Raw genomic sequence first — 15,815 nt, forward strand, 5'->3', positions numbered from 1 at the left:
TGCTCCTTTTCTTTCTCTCCACAGTGCTGAGGCTAGAACACACTGGGCAAGCAATCTCCCACTTAAGCTACAACATCCTCAGCCTTCTTCCCCCACTTTTAAATCGAATTAGAGAACACCAAGGCTATGACTGTTCTGTCTTGTAACTTTTTCCAAGGCAATAAAGCTATGACACAGTTACCCAGGAGCCTCCACCTGACTCCTCTGTTCCCTAAGCAGGACTCTCATATGGCTTTCTGGTGTTGCTTCAGTTCCTCAGAGGGTAAAAGGCACGGTCAGTCTTTTCCGCAGCTCCACGGAGAGTGCCTACCATGGTCCTGTCGCTGATACTCCAGCTGTCAACTCTCTGTGAGCTGTCCCTCCCCTATGTGTGGGTCCTTGGCTGGGCTGAGGGCTATATCTGATCATCTGGAATTCAACATCCAATTTAGAAAAAGGAGTCAGGACTGGTACCCAGATCCCTGAGTCCTAAACGGTGGAAGACAGATTGCTGGGGCTGGGGTGAGCATAGGTTTCTCTGGATCTCCAGGCAGAGGAGAGTAAGGGATATCTGGGGTGGGGGTGGGGGGTCAAAGAATTTACTCGGTCCTCCTGGCAAATGGTCAGGACTACTGTGCTGGAGGGAGGAGGGCATCTAGACATCCAAACCCCAAGGCAGAGAAACCCCAAGGAGCAGGGTATTGTTCTTAGGAAAGGTGGATAACAGAGGCCTCTCCTCTTGGGTCAGACAGCTGGCTTCTTTTGTTTTGCTTTGTTTTGTTTTGTTTTTCTTAAGTGTGGGGAGTGGAAGTCCGGGGGTTTTGCTCAATCCTAAAGAAGACCATGGCAGGATTCGTATTTTTCAGAGGAAAAAGAAACAATGTAATCAGAGTCTAGGGCTCCCAAGGAGGGGAGACTGGTAGTCACAAAGGGCTTTGAAAAAACTGGCCCTTCACCTTCTGCAGGGTCTGTGTGTCGCGCTGACTTCACATCAACAGGTAAGTGGCATACTCCAAATGCTCTCTTTGATGCTGCACATTACCTCCAACAAGTCATTTTGTTTTTGTGCCTAGCTTCACCCCAGATTCCCTCATTCCCCCTCTCTTCCTCTCTCCCTCCATCCCTTCCTCCACTATATAGCTTGCTTCTTTTCCTCCCTTTTCTCTTGTCTCCCCTCCCCCTTTCATACCCTTCCTTTCCTTCCTCCACTCCCTCCTCCCTTCCCTTTGTTCTTCATCTCTTTCCTAACCCCATTACAGGTGAATGGAGAAGACCATGAATGTGGATGTTAAAGAGACCTAGACACTCTTGTTCATTATTACATGTCCTTGAACAAACCAGGGGTCTTGAAGCCTCCATTTCCTTAGATAAATTAGCTGCAGTGAGGATTTAATGTAATTATATAGGTAAACTATAGGCTCAGATCCTGGCATATTTCAAGGCCAGGCTCCAGACAAAGGAGTTCCTCAATGTCAATTAAACCAGCTTCTTCTTTTTTTTTTTCTTTTCTTTCTTTTATTTTGTTTCTTTCCGAGACAGGGTTTCTCTGTGTAGCCCTGGCTGTCCTGGAACTCACTGTAGACCAGGCTGGCCTGGAACTCAGAAATCTGCCTGCCTCTGCCTCCCAAGTGCTGGGATTACAGGCGTGCGCCACCACTGCCTGGCTTATACCAGCTTCTCTTACTGGAGCCTGCTTTCCACAAAAAGGTTCCCCCACCCCAAGATGGTTTCTTCCCAGGTTTTCTGATGGAGGAGATAGTTCTTTTCTCTCCAACCTTCTCCCACTATCCTTCCATTATGAACGAGAATCACTGGGAAGCCATTCATACCTGAGTTATCAGTTAACTTAGTTTTATGTGCATATTTTGCTTGTATGCATATATGCACACGGTGCGCATGCCCAGTGCTTGCCGAGTTCAGGAAGCAGGAGGATCTACCGTAGATTGTGAGCCACCATGCGGTGCTGAGCCTCCTACACTAATTTTTTTTGCGAGGGCGACAGTGCTCTGATCTGCTAAGCCATTCAGTACCCTAATTTTAAATCTATTTAAATGATAAACCCAATAGGTGCTCATGGTTATAAAGACTCAGTCTCTATCAAAGATACAAAGGTCTTCCTCTTCCCCTTCCTGTGTTCCCGAATCCTACCAAAAACTTTCCAAGCATTCATACACATGATACATTTGCACATTTCCTCCTTTTCTTGCCAGATCAAAATTAGTATTTCATGATTCATTCTGTTCTGAGTCTTAAGTGTTAAACTTGTGTTCTGTCTTACAGATATTTCCCAATTACTAAGTAGTTATTTTTCCTTTTTAAATTTACTTACAAATAATAGTTGTCTATGGTGATAGGCAGTGACACCTTTAATTCCAGCACTAGGAAGTCAGAGGCAAGAAGATTTCTTTGAGTTCAAGGTCAACCTGGTCTACATTATGAGACCTTGCCTCAAAAGCAAACAAACACAACCCAAAACAACAGCCAACCAATGGCAGTACATGCCTTTAATTCCTACTAGTGAGGCGGAGACGAATGGATCTCTGACTGAGTCCAAGGTCAGCCTGCTCTACTGAGCAAGTTCCAAGCCAGTCAGGGCTACATAGAGAACTCCTGTCTCAAAAAACAAACAAACAAACAAACTAGAATTTGCCTAGTACTGGGTCATTGACTATGTTATGGTCTTGTTTTTCGCTATGCACTAGGCATGGATTGAAACAATGGTCTTGTACATAGTAGGTTAGCACTCTTACTGAGAAACACTTCCAGCCTCTCACTGGGGGATCCTAGGCAGGGGCTCTATCACTGAGCCACGCCCCCAGCCCCCTCACTGGGGGATCCTAGGCAGGGGCTCTACCACTGAGCCACGCGCCCAGCCCCCTCACTGGGGGATCCTAGGCAGGGGCTCTACCACTGAGCTACGCCCCCAGCCCCTCACTGGCAGATTCTAGGCAGGGGCTCTACCACTGAGCCACGCCCAAGCTCTCACTGGGGGACGATTACAAGTATATCACTACCCCTGGTATTCTATTCTATTCTATTCCATCACCTTGTGTCTGTGTAGATGTGGATGTGCATGAGTGCGGGTGCCTTCAGAGGCCTGAAGTATCAAGATCCTCCTGGAACTGGAATTACAAGTAGTTATGAGTTGCCCAATATGGGTGCTAGAAGTCAAGCCGAGGCCCTCTGCAAAAGCAGAAAATACTCTAACTGTAAAGTCATCTTCAGCGTCCTGTTCTCTGACCTGTTAAGGACCCACCTTTCAACACTGTTATATTAAAAATTAATTCGAAGCCGACCAGTGGTAGCACACACCTTTAATCCCAGCACTTGGGAGGCAGAGGCAGGCAGATTTCTGAGTTCAAGTCCAGCCTGGTCTACAGAGTGAGTTCCAGGACAGCCAGGGCTACACAGAGAAAACCTATCTTGGAAAAACATAAAAACAAACAAACAAAAAACAAAAAAAATTAATTTGAGCTTGTTCGAACTATAGCAATAATTATTGACATGTTGTAAACTATAACTGTTTCTATCAAGGTGTGGCACTACAGATCTGTCATCTCAGCACTTGGAAAGCTGAGGCAGAAAGAATTACAAGTTTGAAGCCAGCCTGCACCACTAATAGGCTTGAGGACAAAATGGGTTACATAGTGAGGGTTTGTTTCAAAAACAAAACAGTAGCAGTACATTAAAACAAAGTAAGCATTTCTGATATGGCATTTTGAAACTAGGCCTTAAAATTGTGGAGAACTGGTTGGGGGTATAGCTCAGTTGGTAGATCGATTGCCCAGCAGGCTCCAGTTCAGCATAGATGGGAGGGAGAGGTGGTGGTCCTGACAGTGGCACGGGTTTATAATCCAGGAGCATCAGGTGGCACAGGCTTATAATCAGAATCCAAGGTCAAACTCCACTACATAGCGAGTTCAAGGCTGGTCAAGGGTACACAAGACCTTGTCTCAAAAACAAAAGCAAAAACAAAACAGAAGAGGTTTGAGTCTTAGTGGTAGAGTGAGTGATTATCCACAATGCATAAGGCTCTGGGTTCCATCCTTAGCTCAAACAAATAACTCTGGGGAAAGGGTCAAAGTTAAGAGTCCTACTCCTGCAATTGTCAGCTTGTTTGGGCCAGCTGTGACTGTATTCTAGGCTCTCCCCTTCTTTACAGAGATTCATGATGTCCAGCTTAGGGTCCTGGGCCTTGGGGGTTGGAGAGCCCCAAGGACCCAAGCGGCCTTCTTTATTAAGCGCCCCTAGCCTCACACCCCCAACCATGGCTGGGAGCTCATCCTGCTGCAATTGTGACTCCGGGGATCAACGTGACCTTGAGCTGCCGGACACCCGAACCTGCCTGGCGGTTCGCACTCTTCAAACGTGGCCTTGTCGCCCCTCTGCTCCTCCGGGATGTGTCCACCGAGCTGGCGGAGTTCTTCCTGGAAGAGGTGACTCCGGCCCAGGGGGGCAGTTATCACTGTCGCTACCGAAAGACAGACTGGGGGCCAGGTGTCTGGTCTCAGCCCAGTAATGTTCTGGAACTGCTGGTAACAGGTGAGGTCCCGGAAGAAACAGGACAAGGGCACAGGAGGGAGAGGAAGAAGGGTAGGAGAGAGTAGAAAAGAAACACAAGGAGAGAGGCGTTAGAGAGGTACATTAAGAAATTCTTGAACTCTCTGAGGGGAGAGGAAGGTGAGTTTGGGAGCTGGGAAGGGGGTTGGAGTGGTTAGGCTTAGATAGTCAGCCTATCTAAGACCCTGCCTGTGTTCCACAGATCAGCTACCCAGACCATCCCTGGTGGCACTGCCTGGGCCTGTGTTGGCCCCGGGAGCCAATGTAAGCCTCCGCTGCGCAGGCCGCATACCGGGCATGAGTTTCGCTCTCTACCGCGTAGGCGTGGCAACCCCTCTGCAGTATATTGACTCCGTGCAGCCCTGGGCCGACTTCCTTCTGATCGGCACACAGGCACCCGGCACCTACTGTTGCTATTACCACACGCCTTCTGCCCCCTATGTGCTCTCCCAGCGCAGCCAGCCACTGCTCATCAGTTATGAAGGTAAGATGCTCCTCTGACTCTCCTCCTTCAGACCCAGGCGACAGCGGGGGTGGGGTGGGGTGGGGTGGGGTGGGGGGATGGACGGACGGCTCTGACTCTCCTCCTTCAGACCCAGGCGACAGCGGGGGTGGGGGATGTGGGGGGGGGGGGGGATGGACGGACGGACGGATGGACGGATGGATGTCCGGGTGGGAGGGGAAGTCAATTCCAATAAACTTAGAGACAACTCCGTCTGCATGTCAAAAACACAAAAAAAGCCACCAAGACGGTGAGATACGGAACCAACACTCTGTCTCTTTGTTTTTGCCTCCCAGGTTCTGGCTCCTCAGACTATACCCGGGGAAATCTCATCCGTTTGGGGCTGGCGGGAATGGTTCTCATTGGCTTGGGCAGCATACTTACTGTTGATTGGCACAGCAGGAGCTCTGCCTTTGGAGGTCCCCTGCCCCAGCAAAGCTGCGTGTAGGTTCATGGGGTGGGAAGAGACGGCCTGGAGATGGACAGAGAAGCTGCGATCCTTGGTGACCAGGTCCTCCGGAATCCATTCTTCAGCCACGCTATTAGGCTTGTCGAAGGATTAAAGGGAGTGACTGGCCTGGGGTGAATGATGTTCAGTTAATGTTGGCGACTTTACCCTCCCTTGAAAACCTCGATTTCTTTCATGTGCCTTATTTCGGGCCGCCACCTCTCCTTTCTCTTTCGTTCTGGCTGTGGGATCATAGGTTCATGTTACCACACCCAGCAAAAATTTATAATTGCATATTTAGTTATAATTGCCTCAGCATGTGTGTAGGTGAAAAGACGACTTCTGGGAATTGATTTTTTTTCCTCTGGTCATCCTGTAGGTCCCAGGGTTTGAACTCAGGCTGTGTCAGACTTAGCCACACGAACTTTACCCACTGAGCCATCTGGCTGGCTCCTTATTTATTTATTTATTTAGTTAGTTAGTTAGTTATTTTACATATATGAGTGTTTTGCCTGTAAGCATGGTATCACTTTTGGGCCTTGCTCCCCAAGGAAGCCAGAAGAAGATATCTGACCTCTTGGAATAAGAATTACAGATGGAGCCCGGAGATGGTGGTGCACGCCTGTAATCCCAGCACTTGGGAGGCAGAGGCAGGCAGATTTCTGAGTTCAAGGCCAGCCTGGTCTACAGAGTGAGTTCCAGGACAGCCAGGGCTACACAGAGAAACCCTGTCTGGGGGAGGGGTGCGGGGAAGATGACTTGAACACTTGAATAAATGTTCCTGCCTTGGCCCTCTGAATATCAGAATTACAGGTATGAGCCATTGGACTCAGCCAGAAAAAAAATTTTTGAAGGGTGTTTACTATAATGGAATTTATGTTGAGGTTGTATGTGTTTTGGTTTTTTTTTTTTTTTTTTTTTTTTTTTTTTTTTTTTTTGATTTTTGGTTTTTTAGAGACAGGGTTTCTCTGTGTAGCCCTGGCTGTCCTGGAACTCACTCTGTAGACCAGGCTGGCCTCGAACTCAGAAATCCGCCTGCCTCTGCCTCCCAGAGTGCTGGGATTGCAGGTGTGCGCCACCACCGCCCGGCCGGTTGAATGTGTTTATTATACACACACTATTCTCTCACTGGATTAGGAAGCAGGGGGCTCTGTTGGTCCAGCCCTGACCTGACAGTGAGACTCTTCAGAAGTGAAGTTGCATCCGTTACTTTTGTATCACTTCGGCCCCACACCTGAGGGAAAGAAAGCAAGAGCTGTTCATCTGGGGCTGTGATTTCAGAGGATTCGGACCCTAGTCGCTCGGCTTCTGGGCTGCTCCTGAAGCAGAACCACATGGCGAAGCTTCTTCATGACAGACAGGAAGCAGGAGCTCCATCATTTCCTTCCTGACATCTTCCTCGATTGCCAACCAAACCCTTTCTAACTCCTCCTCCCAAAACGGACCAAACACAGACCGAACAGAGCTCCCACCTCAACTACAGGCATGTTTACAGCTCTACTAGATCCATCATCGCGTCACCTCCGGGGGGGGGGGGGGGGAGGTCCGTTGCCAGGGCAACAGTGGGCAGCGCTCACGCATAGAACTCTGACCTGGAAACCAGCTAGCTTGGTCTGCGTCCCACTGGGCTCTTGGCCGCCCTCACCCTTGTGAGAGCAGCACAAACCATTCTTGCAGCCCATTTTCTCAACCTGTTATGTTTCTTAGCTACCAAAGCACGGCTGCCTTCCAGTATCTCCTGACTTTATTAATCTAACATTTCTCTTTTATCTCACTAAACAGTGCTTGGTCATTGTTGGACACACAAATCTGGAAGCAGTTCCTACCACTTGGCATTCCTGCTGGCTTCTATTTCAGTTCTGGTGGGGTGTGTGCCGGATTCTGCTTTTATAATTCTCCACTCCCTCCTCTTCTCTTTCTGCTTAATGACGATTCAGATGTGTGGAGGTTGGTTGTTTGGTTTGCTTTTTTCAAGACAGGGTTTCTCTGTGTGACCCTGAGTGTCCTGGCACTCACTCTGTAGACCAGGCTGGCCTTGAACTCACAGAGCTCTGCCTGCCTCTGCCTCCTGAGTGCTGGGATTCAAGGTGTGTGCCACCATACGCAGCTTCCATCAATAATAATATACAAAAACTTCCAGTTTGGAAAAATCCCAGCTCTGCTGCTCTGGGTAACCCTGACCAATACAGAAAACTCTCCGAGTTTTCACCTGTGGAATGACAAACCACGTCAGCTCTAGTGGGAATTAATGACACACATATTCCCGACACATGGAAGGAAAAGACAGAAGATTAATTTCCTCACAGCCCTTCTCCTCTCTTCCTTCCCCTCCATTCTTCCTCTCTTCCTTCCTTCTTTTAAGAATATTTTAGCTGGGCGGTGGTGTCCCACGCCTGTAATCCCAGCCCTTGGGAGGCAGAGGCAGGTGGATTTCTGAGTTCGAGGCCAGCCTGGTCTACAGAGTGAGTTCCAGGACAGCCAGGGCTACACAGAGAAACCCTGTCTCAAAAAAATCAAATCCAAAACAAAACAAAACAAAAGGAATATTTTAATATTTATTTTTGGACAGGGACAGAGTAAGGACAAAGTTTACATCTCAACCCAATATACAAACTTTCTGCATATGGAGGCTGAAGTGATGTCTCTAGGGTTAATTACTGCTACCACATTTGCAGAGGATTCAAGTTCTGTTCCCGGCATCCATGTTAAGTAGCTCATATTACCTGTAAGTCCAAATTCCAGCTCCAAGTAATCAATGCCTCTTGCCTCAACTGGTACCTGTCTGTATACACATGATTACACATAATAAAAATGAGCTGGGCAGTGGTAGTACACGCCTTTAATCCTAGCACTTTAGAGGCAGAGGCTGGTGGATTTCTGAGTTCAAGGCCAGCCTGGTCTACAGAATGAGTTCCAGGACAGCCAGGGCTACACAGAGAAACCCTGTCTCGAAAAAGAAAAAAGAAAAAAGAAAAGAAAAAGACAGTAGAAAGAGTCAGGCATTCAGAGAGGTGGGCAGACCCAGCTGAACCTCAGAGTAGCTTACAGGGACTCTGTTGGAGCAAGAGTTCTGGGAAGGCAAAAGCACGCACAATCGCATTAAAGGATTAATCATTATTCCTGTTCCTTTAAGGTGGACCCACCCTCCTCAGGGGTGGACCCTTGGCCTGAGTGACTGACCTGCTCAAGTTGAGCATCTCTTAAGGGAGATGATGTCAAGTCTCCCCCTAGTGGTAAATTTCATGCTTCCCCATTGCACCACAGTGTGCACCACCACAGCGTGCACCTGTGGAGGTCAGAGTAGAACTCTGGGGAGCTGATTTTCTCCATTCACTAAGTAGAGCCCACAGATGACTTCATGGTGTTGGTGGCAAGCACCTGTCTTTTTTTCTAAGATTTATTTATTTTAAGTATATTAATACATTGTAGTTGTCTTCAGACACACCAGAAGAAGGCATCAAATCCTATTACAGGGTGGTTGTGTAGCTGCTGGGATTTGAACTGAGGACCTCTGGAAGAGCTGTCAGTGCTCTTAACCACCGAGCTATCTCTCCAGCGCCCCCGCAAGCACCTGTCTTAGTTACTGTTCTATTGTGAAGAGACAGCACGACCATAGCAAATCTTATGAAAGAAAGCACTTAATTGGAGGTTTGCTTTCCATTTCAGAGGGTTAGTCCATTATCATTAATAGGTTTTTGTGATGACAAAATGAGCCAGTTCAAACCAGATCAAGGGTATAAAGCCAGGCAGCTCTAGGGTGAGGTAACTGATCTCACAGATGAAGTTCAATGGAGGCAAATGCCTGGGCTAAAGCCATGGGGTTTTATGGGTCTTGGGCATGGGGTGATGGCGCGTACGTTAGGAGCTGGGTTTGTATCCCCAGTGTATATCACTGTACAAGGTAAAAAGCTGGGACCCTGGGCAGGCATTCATGGGTGGGTTGCTGGAAATGAGGAGACAGGTAGAGACGTTGTGTCAGTCTGGAGTTTCCTCGGTGCAGGAGGGGTTGGGGGGAGAGGAAGAGCAAACAGGGTTTCTTAGTTTATACAGGAGGTGAGCCCGGGGTTCCTCCCAGGAGATCATCATGGCGGGGAGAGTGGCAATGAACACGCAGTTGGAGCGGGAGCCAAAAGCTACATCCAGACAGAGAGACACCCTGGGCCTGGTCTGGGCTTTGTGAGCTCTCCAAGCCCGGGCCCAGGAGATACACTCCTGTCTACAAAATCACCTCTGCTTCAACAAAGTCACACCTCCCGGTCCTTCTTCAGTAGTTCCACTCCCAGGCGACTCATTACTTAAATATCTGAGCCTGTGGGGGACATGCTTATTTAAACCACCACAGCACCTTTGCCCTCACTGAGCCATTTTGCAAGACCCCAGGATGGCCCTTTTGTGACCCCATTGCAATGAGTTAGAAGCTAGAGAGTAGAGTCAAAAATTCCATGGTTTTTGTTTGTTTGTTTGTTTGTTTTGGTCTTAGTTAGCGTTTCTATTGCTGTAATGAGACACCATGACTAGAATCAATTGGGGAAGAAAAAGATTCATTTCACTCCCACTTCCCATATAACAGTTCATCATCACAAGCAATACGGGCAAGACCTCGAGCAGGGAAGGGAGCCGGAGGCAGGAGCTGATGCCGAGGCTTATTGGCTTGCTCATGGCTGTGTGTGGGACAAGACAGAAGCCACACTGTTACTAAGTCTCTGTACTTTACAAGAATGAGCTTCTGTCTCCTAAGCCTAACTCTCCTGCAAGCCATGTTTCTCAGACTGTACTGAACTTGTAACCCCCATGCCTTGCACCCACCCTTTGCCTGGCTGAACTCCTGAACACCTGTGATATATGATTGACCTTTTGCCTTATGAAAATGTCTATTCCCAGTTACCGTGGTGATGCCCCTTACACACAATAGATTCTTGTACTTATCTATCCCACAGGCAGCCTTGAGCTCTGAGTTCCCGACTCTTCTGTCCAAGTTGACTAACATCTAACAATAGAGAGGGACTGCTTTCTGAAATCACAACTTTGGGAGAAGCAGCCAGCTGGCCACTTTAAATAAAGCTTGCCAAATTAGACAGCTGTGGGGATGTTTGATTCTTAGGTCTAACACTTGCTTGTCCTGCTTTCTTATAGAACCCAGGACCACCAACCCAGGTATAACACCACCACGATGGGCTGGGCCTTCGCCCATCAATCACTAATTAAGATATGTCCTACAGCTGGATGGTGGTGGCACACGCCTTTTTAATCCCACCACTTGGGAGGCAGAGGCAGGTGAAGAGATGAGTTTGAGACCAGTCTAGTCTAGAGATTGAGTTCCAGGACAGCCAGAGCTGTACAGACAAAACCTGTCCTCAAAACCAAAACCAAAACCAGAATGAAGAAAACCAAAACCTACAGGCTTGCTTATAGCCTCATCTTACTGAAGCAATAGTGGAAGCCGTTAACTCTGCTTTTGGGGCTGATGTGAAATTATCCATAAGGGGCCTCAGAACCTTTGACCTCTGTGTGACTTCCTGGCCACTTAATCTGAGAGCTCATATCTGCCTTCATAAATCTGCATCATCTGTGAACCAGGCAGCCTCAGTCTCAGGCTGGGCAAGCGGGGGTGCGGTGGGGTGGGGTGGCTGGTGGGCGGGGAGCTGAAGAAGGTTCTCTGGTTTTTTCACTGGCTTGCCCTCAGGGACAAAAGGACCTCAGGCCACCCCAGCCCCTACTCTCTGCTCCCCGGCATTTTCTCTCTCTCTTTCTGTCCTCGGTGTCCCCATCTCCCTCCCTGCCCACCTTTTCTCTGTCCCTTATGCCTCTGCAGCCATTCCCCAGGTCCTTACTTCTCCTGGCTTCTCCAATAAACCCCTTTCATGGCAGGTCTGTCGCATGGTGTGACAGCCACCCATCCCACACCCAAACCCCACTCCACGCTTCCCACCCCTACCTGGGAGGGAATGTTTCTGGTAATAGGAAACTGGCATACAACAGTCAACTGAATTTGTTGTTGTTGTTTTGTTTGTTTTTCAAGACAGGGTTTCTCTGTGTAGCCCTGGCTGTCCTGGAACTCACTCTGTAGACCAGGCTGGCCTCGAACTCAAAAATCCGCCTGCCTCTGCCTCCCAAGTGCTGGGATTAAAGGCATGCGCCACAACCGCCTGGCCAGTCAACAGAATTTAAAGTTTGGCTTGGCTTCACTGTAAGTGCTGGGGACTCTGTTACCCGAGACCCCGTGGAAGGTCCTTCCTTTTATTCAGAATTTTGAGGGCCTGGTGAGGCATGTAAAATGTCATACTCTGACCCAGGATGACAGTCACAACTGTGAGGCTATGTGAGTGCTGTGAGACAAGGGGCCAGCCTTGCCTCACCAGGTTTAAAGACTTAGCAAGATAAATGACTGGTTCTTAGGACACCTAAGGCAGTGGTCCTCAACCTGTGGGTCAGACCCGATGACAGGGCTCACCCAAGACTGTCTGCGTATCAGACATTTACATTATGATTCATAACAGTAGAAACATTACAATTATGAAGTAACAATAAAAATAATTTTATGGTCACCACATGACAGTTAACATTGTGTTAAAGGGTTGTTGCATTAGGAAGGTTGAAACCCCTGCGTTGGGTCATTCAAGGATCATACATAAAGACAAAGAACATAGTGGCCCGTGTGGCTTGAGGTCCTCAAAGGGAAGGAAATCTCTTTCTCCACTGCGTTATCGATGGTTTAGAAACAGAGTCGGGGACAACCGTCCTCTTGTGCAGGCTTGCCATCCATGTGACATCTTTGGCTGAAGCCTGCCCTGCCCTTGCGAGTCAGAGGGCATTTCTCACTTCCAAGGGTTCTTACTTTGCAGATTAGACACGCTCTAGAGGAGGCTTAGCTAGCCTGATGGCCTTACATCCTCCACTAACTCTGTGGTATACATTCAACTTATCTTTTTAAGGAATATTTATTATTTTTTATCAGTGTGTGTGCACATGTGTGTGCACATGTGTGTATGTGTGTCTGTGTGTGTGCGTGCGCGCGCATCCACATGCCAAAGCCCATGTGGAAGTCAGAGGACAACTGTGTAGAACCAGTTTTCTCTTTCTTTACGTGGGATCTGAGGATGACTCAGGTTGTCAGGTTTGCAGGCAAGCACCCTTACCCACTTAGCTATGTTTTTTTCTTTCAAGACAGGGTTTCCCTGTGTAGCCCCTGGCTGTCCTGGAGCTCACTCTGTAGACCAGGCTAGCCTCGAACTCAGAAATCTGCCTGCCTCTGTCTCCCAAGTGCTGGGATTAAAGGCGTGCACCACCAGCACCCGGCACACTTAGCTACGTTACTGGTCCCCCATCTGCCTTCTTTTTTTTCTCCGTGTTTTATATTTATTTGCATATTTGTGTATTTACTTCTTTATTGGGGGTATGTGCATGCACATGTTTGCCCTAATTCTCATATAGAGAACAGAGGTAAACTTGAGGGAGTCAGTCAACTATTGGCTGAAATGTTTCTAGCCTACCCCCGTGGTAACAGGAGAGAGGCCTTTGGCCCTCTGACTAATTCCTTAGATTGGTTCATTCTCATTTACCTGTTTCCTCCTGCCAAGAGGAGCTTCTGCACAAGTCTGTTAAAACTTCATGCAAGTTAAAGTGTCAGCATGCTACTGCCACCTTGTGGCTGATTTCTAGAATCCAGACCATCACATGCACGTGATTAGGACCCTAGCTGTTGGCTATCTATTCTGGACAATGGGTTATGATGGGTGGTGATACCATTCTCACAATAGAACATCTAATTGAAAACCTTCCACACCAGCTGTCCCAGGCCCCAGGCATGCTAAGGGGGGAGGGGCAGTGTCCTGCTAGTGGTCTCTAGCAGTGCTGTCCTCTGAGGTGAACATTAAAATCATCATTAGGACTGGAGAGATGGCTCAGCAGTTAAGAGCATTGACTGCTCTTCCTTTTATTTTTATTTTTATTTTTATTTTTATTTTTATTTTTATTTTTATTTTTATTATTATTTTTTTTTTTTTTTGGTTTTTTGACACAGGGTTTCTCTGTGTGGTCCTGGCTGTCCTGGAACTCACTCTGTAGACCAGGCTGGCCTTGAACTCCGAAATCCGCCTGCTTCTTCCTCCCAAGTGCTGGGATTAAAGGCACGCTCCACCACTGCCAGGCCTGGCTGCTCTTCCGAAGGTCCTGAGTTCAAATCCCAGCAACCACATGGTGGCTCACAACTATCCATAATGAAAAGCCCTCTTCTGAAGACAGCTACAGTGTGCCTAGATATAGCATTAGATCTGCTGTGTTTACTCCTGTCAATCACAACCAGGCCCATGGACCACTGATATTCCCTCATGGAAGGAGAGGGTCATTGGCTCCTTACTTGAGTGTTTATTTCCTCCTACCAGGCATTTTGTATGCAGTTCTGCCATAACTGATGCGGTGGACTGGGGCAGGTGTCTCACGGAGAGGCTACACAGAATGGGGGATGCTGCATCTTCGCAGCCACGGAGGAGCCATCGTCCAGGCCAGCTGCAGACCTCCCAGTGTTGCTGCTTCAACGTCAGCCCTGCCTCTGCCTACACCCACTCACTTGTGCCTTGTTAGGAAGCATAATAACTCAATGGCTGGGGACTGGAGAGATGGCTCAGAGATTAAGAGCACTGACTGCTCTTCTGAACGTCCAGAGTTCAAATCCCAGCAACCACGTAGTGGCTCACAACCACCTGTAAAAAAGATCTGACGCCCTCTTCTGGGGTGTCTGAAGACAGCTACAGTGTACTTACATATATATAATAAATAAATAAATCTTTTTTAAAAAGCCTCAGTGGTGCCTCAGGTCAGCTTTGGTGAAGTTGTAGTTTGGCTTGTTGCTGGGACCTTTAGAAAAGAGTAGTGGACGTTGTTTATATCTCCCCAGGAAAGGAATTTTCATCGTACACAGATTCTCACTTCTGCAGGGCTCAAGCTTTCCTCCTAGCAGTTAAATAATGTGATTATTTTTGTGTCTGCACATCCATCCCAGTCTGCCATATTCGTCCTAGAGGTGACCCAAGGTCTGGGGATCTGTCTGGCCTCACGTGGTTCTGTCAAGAGCTGCTCTTGCTCTGTAGATGCCTGGCTTCCTTCGTGCTGTAGACAGGGTAGACGGAGGCAAGGGTGGAGAGGGAGACAGTCTCCTGTGTTTTGAGACTGAGTTTCATGTATCCTTGGATGATACTGGGCTTATAACTTAGTGAGTAAGGTCCATGCCCAGTGTGATAAAAGCCCTGGGTTCGATCCCTAGCACTTCCTAAACCTGTGAGTGGTGGCACATGCCTGTAATCCTAGCATTTGGGAGACAGAAGCAAAGGATCAGGAGTTCAGGTAACTCTAGGATATATATAAAATTCAAGACCGGCTTGGACTATTTAACTTTTTTAAGTTTTATCTTCAAGCAAGCAGCCGGGCAATGGTGGTGCACACCTTTAATCCCAGCACTTGGGAGGCAGAGGCAGGCAGATTTCTGAGTTTGAGGCCAGCCTGGTCTACAGAGTGAGTTCCAGGACAGCCAGGGCTACCCAGAGAAACCCTGTCTTGAAAAAAAAAAAAAAAAACCCAAATCCAACAAAACAAAACAAAACACAAAAGGAAGCAAGCAAACAAACAAACAAAAAAGAGGACTCTAGAAATGACTCAGTGGCTACGAACACTTACTGGATCTTTCAAAGGACCCAGGTTCAGTTCCCATCACCCTCATGGTGGCTCACAGCTGTCTGTAGCTGGTTCTAGGGGAGCTCCGTGAAACACTGCGTGCACACGGTACACAGATTTACATGCTAGCAAAACACCCACAGACATAAAAATAAAACAAATTAACTGTTTAAAAACAAACTATATATTTCAGGCTGGAACTTGTTATGCAGACAAAGATGGCTTTGAGCTCCTGTCAATAACATTTATAAGATACAGTTACAACTATATTAGTATGCTTGTCTGTGTGTGTGTGTGTGTCGCACACGCATATGAAGATTGGTTCTTGCCTTCCATTATGTGGGCTTGGTCATCAAACTTAGGTCATTAGGCCTGGTGCCAAGTGCCTTTACCTGCGATCCATCTCACCAGCTCCAGAGCCTAGGCTCTTAGACTAGGTAAATATTCTACTTCTGAATTACATCCTCAGCCATTTTAAACATTTTTTTTTTAATTTTGAGACAGGGTTTGCCTACACTTTTTGGAATGGTATTGAATTCACTTTGTACCGTGGGTAAGCCTTGAATATGCCAAGCTTCTGCCTCCGCCTCCTGAGTAGCTGGTATCTACAGGCATGAACCACTAGGCCACCTTATCCTTATTTATTTATTTATTCTAGAC

The 15,815-nt window shown here is 47.7% G+C and overlaps 1 protein-coding gene across 3 annotated transcripts; it reads left to right on the top strand.

Moving 5' to 3' along the window:
- The first annotated feature begins 311 nt into the window (after positions 1-311).
- Oscar (osteoclast associated Ig-like receptor) lies at positions 312-5,661 on the top strand. Of its 3 annotated transcripts, none has more exons than XM_052170378.1 (5): positions 312-366; positions 945-977; positions 4,222-4,521; positions 4,742-5,023; positions 5,338-5,661. In XM_052170378.1, the coding sequence occupies exons 1-5, from the start codon at positions 312-314 to the stop codon at positions 5,487-5,489; spliced, it is 822 nt and encodes a 273-aa protein (XP_052026338.1). In that variant the 3' UTR covers positions 5,490-5,661. The 3 variants fall into 3 exon arrangements, with proteins under 3 accessions (XP_052026338.1, XP_052026347.1, XP_052026357.1); XM_052170387.1 differs by having other exon boundaries at positions 312-348; XM_052170397.1 differs by lacking the exon at positions 945-977 and having other exon boundaries at positions 312-348.
- Positions 5,662-15,815: the final 10,154 nt, after the last annotated feature.

This window comes from Apodemus sylvaticus, chromosome 1 (genome assembly GCF_947179515.1).
Source record: "Apodemus sylvaticus chromosome 1, mApoSyl1.1, whole genome shotgun sequence".
Classification (NCBI taxonomy): Eukaryota; Metazoa; Chordata; class Mammalia; order Rodentia; family Muridae; genus Apodemus; species Apodemus sylvaticus.

What these genes read in the sequence shown, in the direction of transcription:
- Oscar (XM_052170378.1), top strand. Translation starts at nt 312, where the DNA reads ATGGTCCTGTCGCTGATACTCCAGCTGTCAACTCTCTGTGAGCTGTCC. An exon ending in CTGTGAGCTGTCCCTCCCCT is followed by an intron (nt 367 to 944) that starts ATGTGTGGGTCC and finishes CACCTTCTGCAG; the next exon opens with GGTCTGTGTGTCGCGCTGAC. An exon ending in ACTGCTCATCAGTTATGAAG is followed by an intron (nt 5,024 to 5,337) that starts GTAAGATGCTCC and finishes TTTGCCTCCCAG; the next exon opens with GTTCTGGCTCCTCAGACTAT.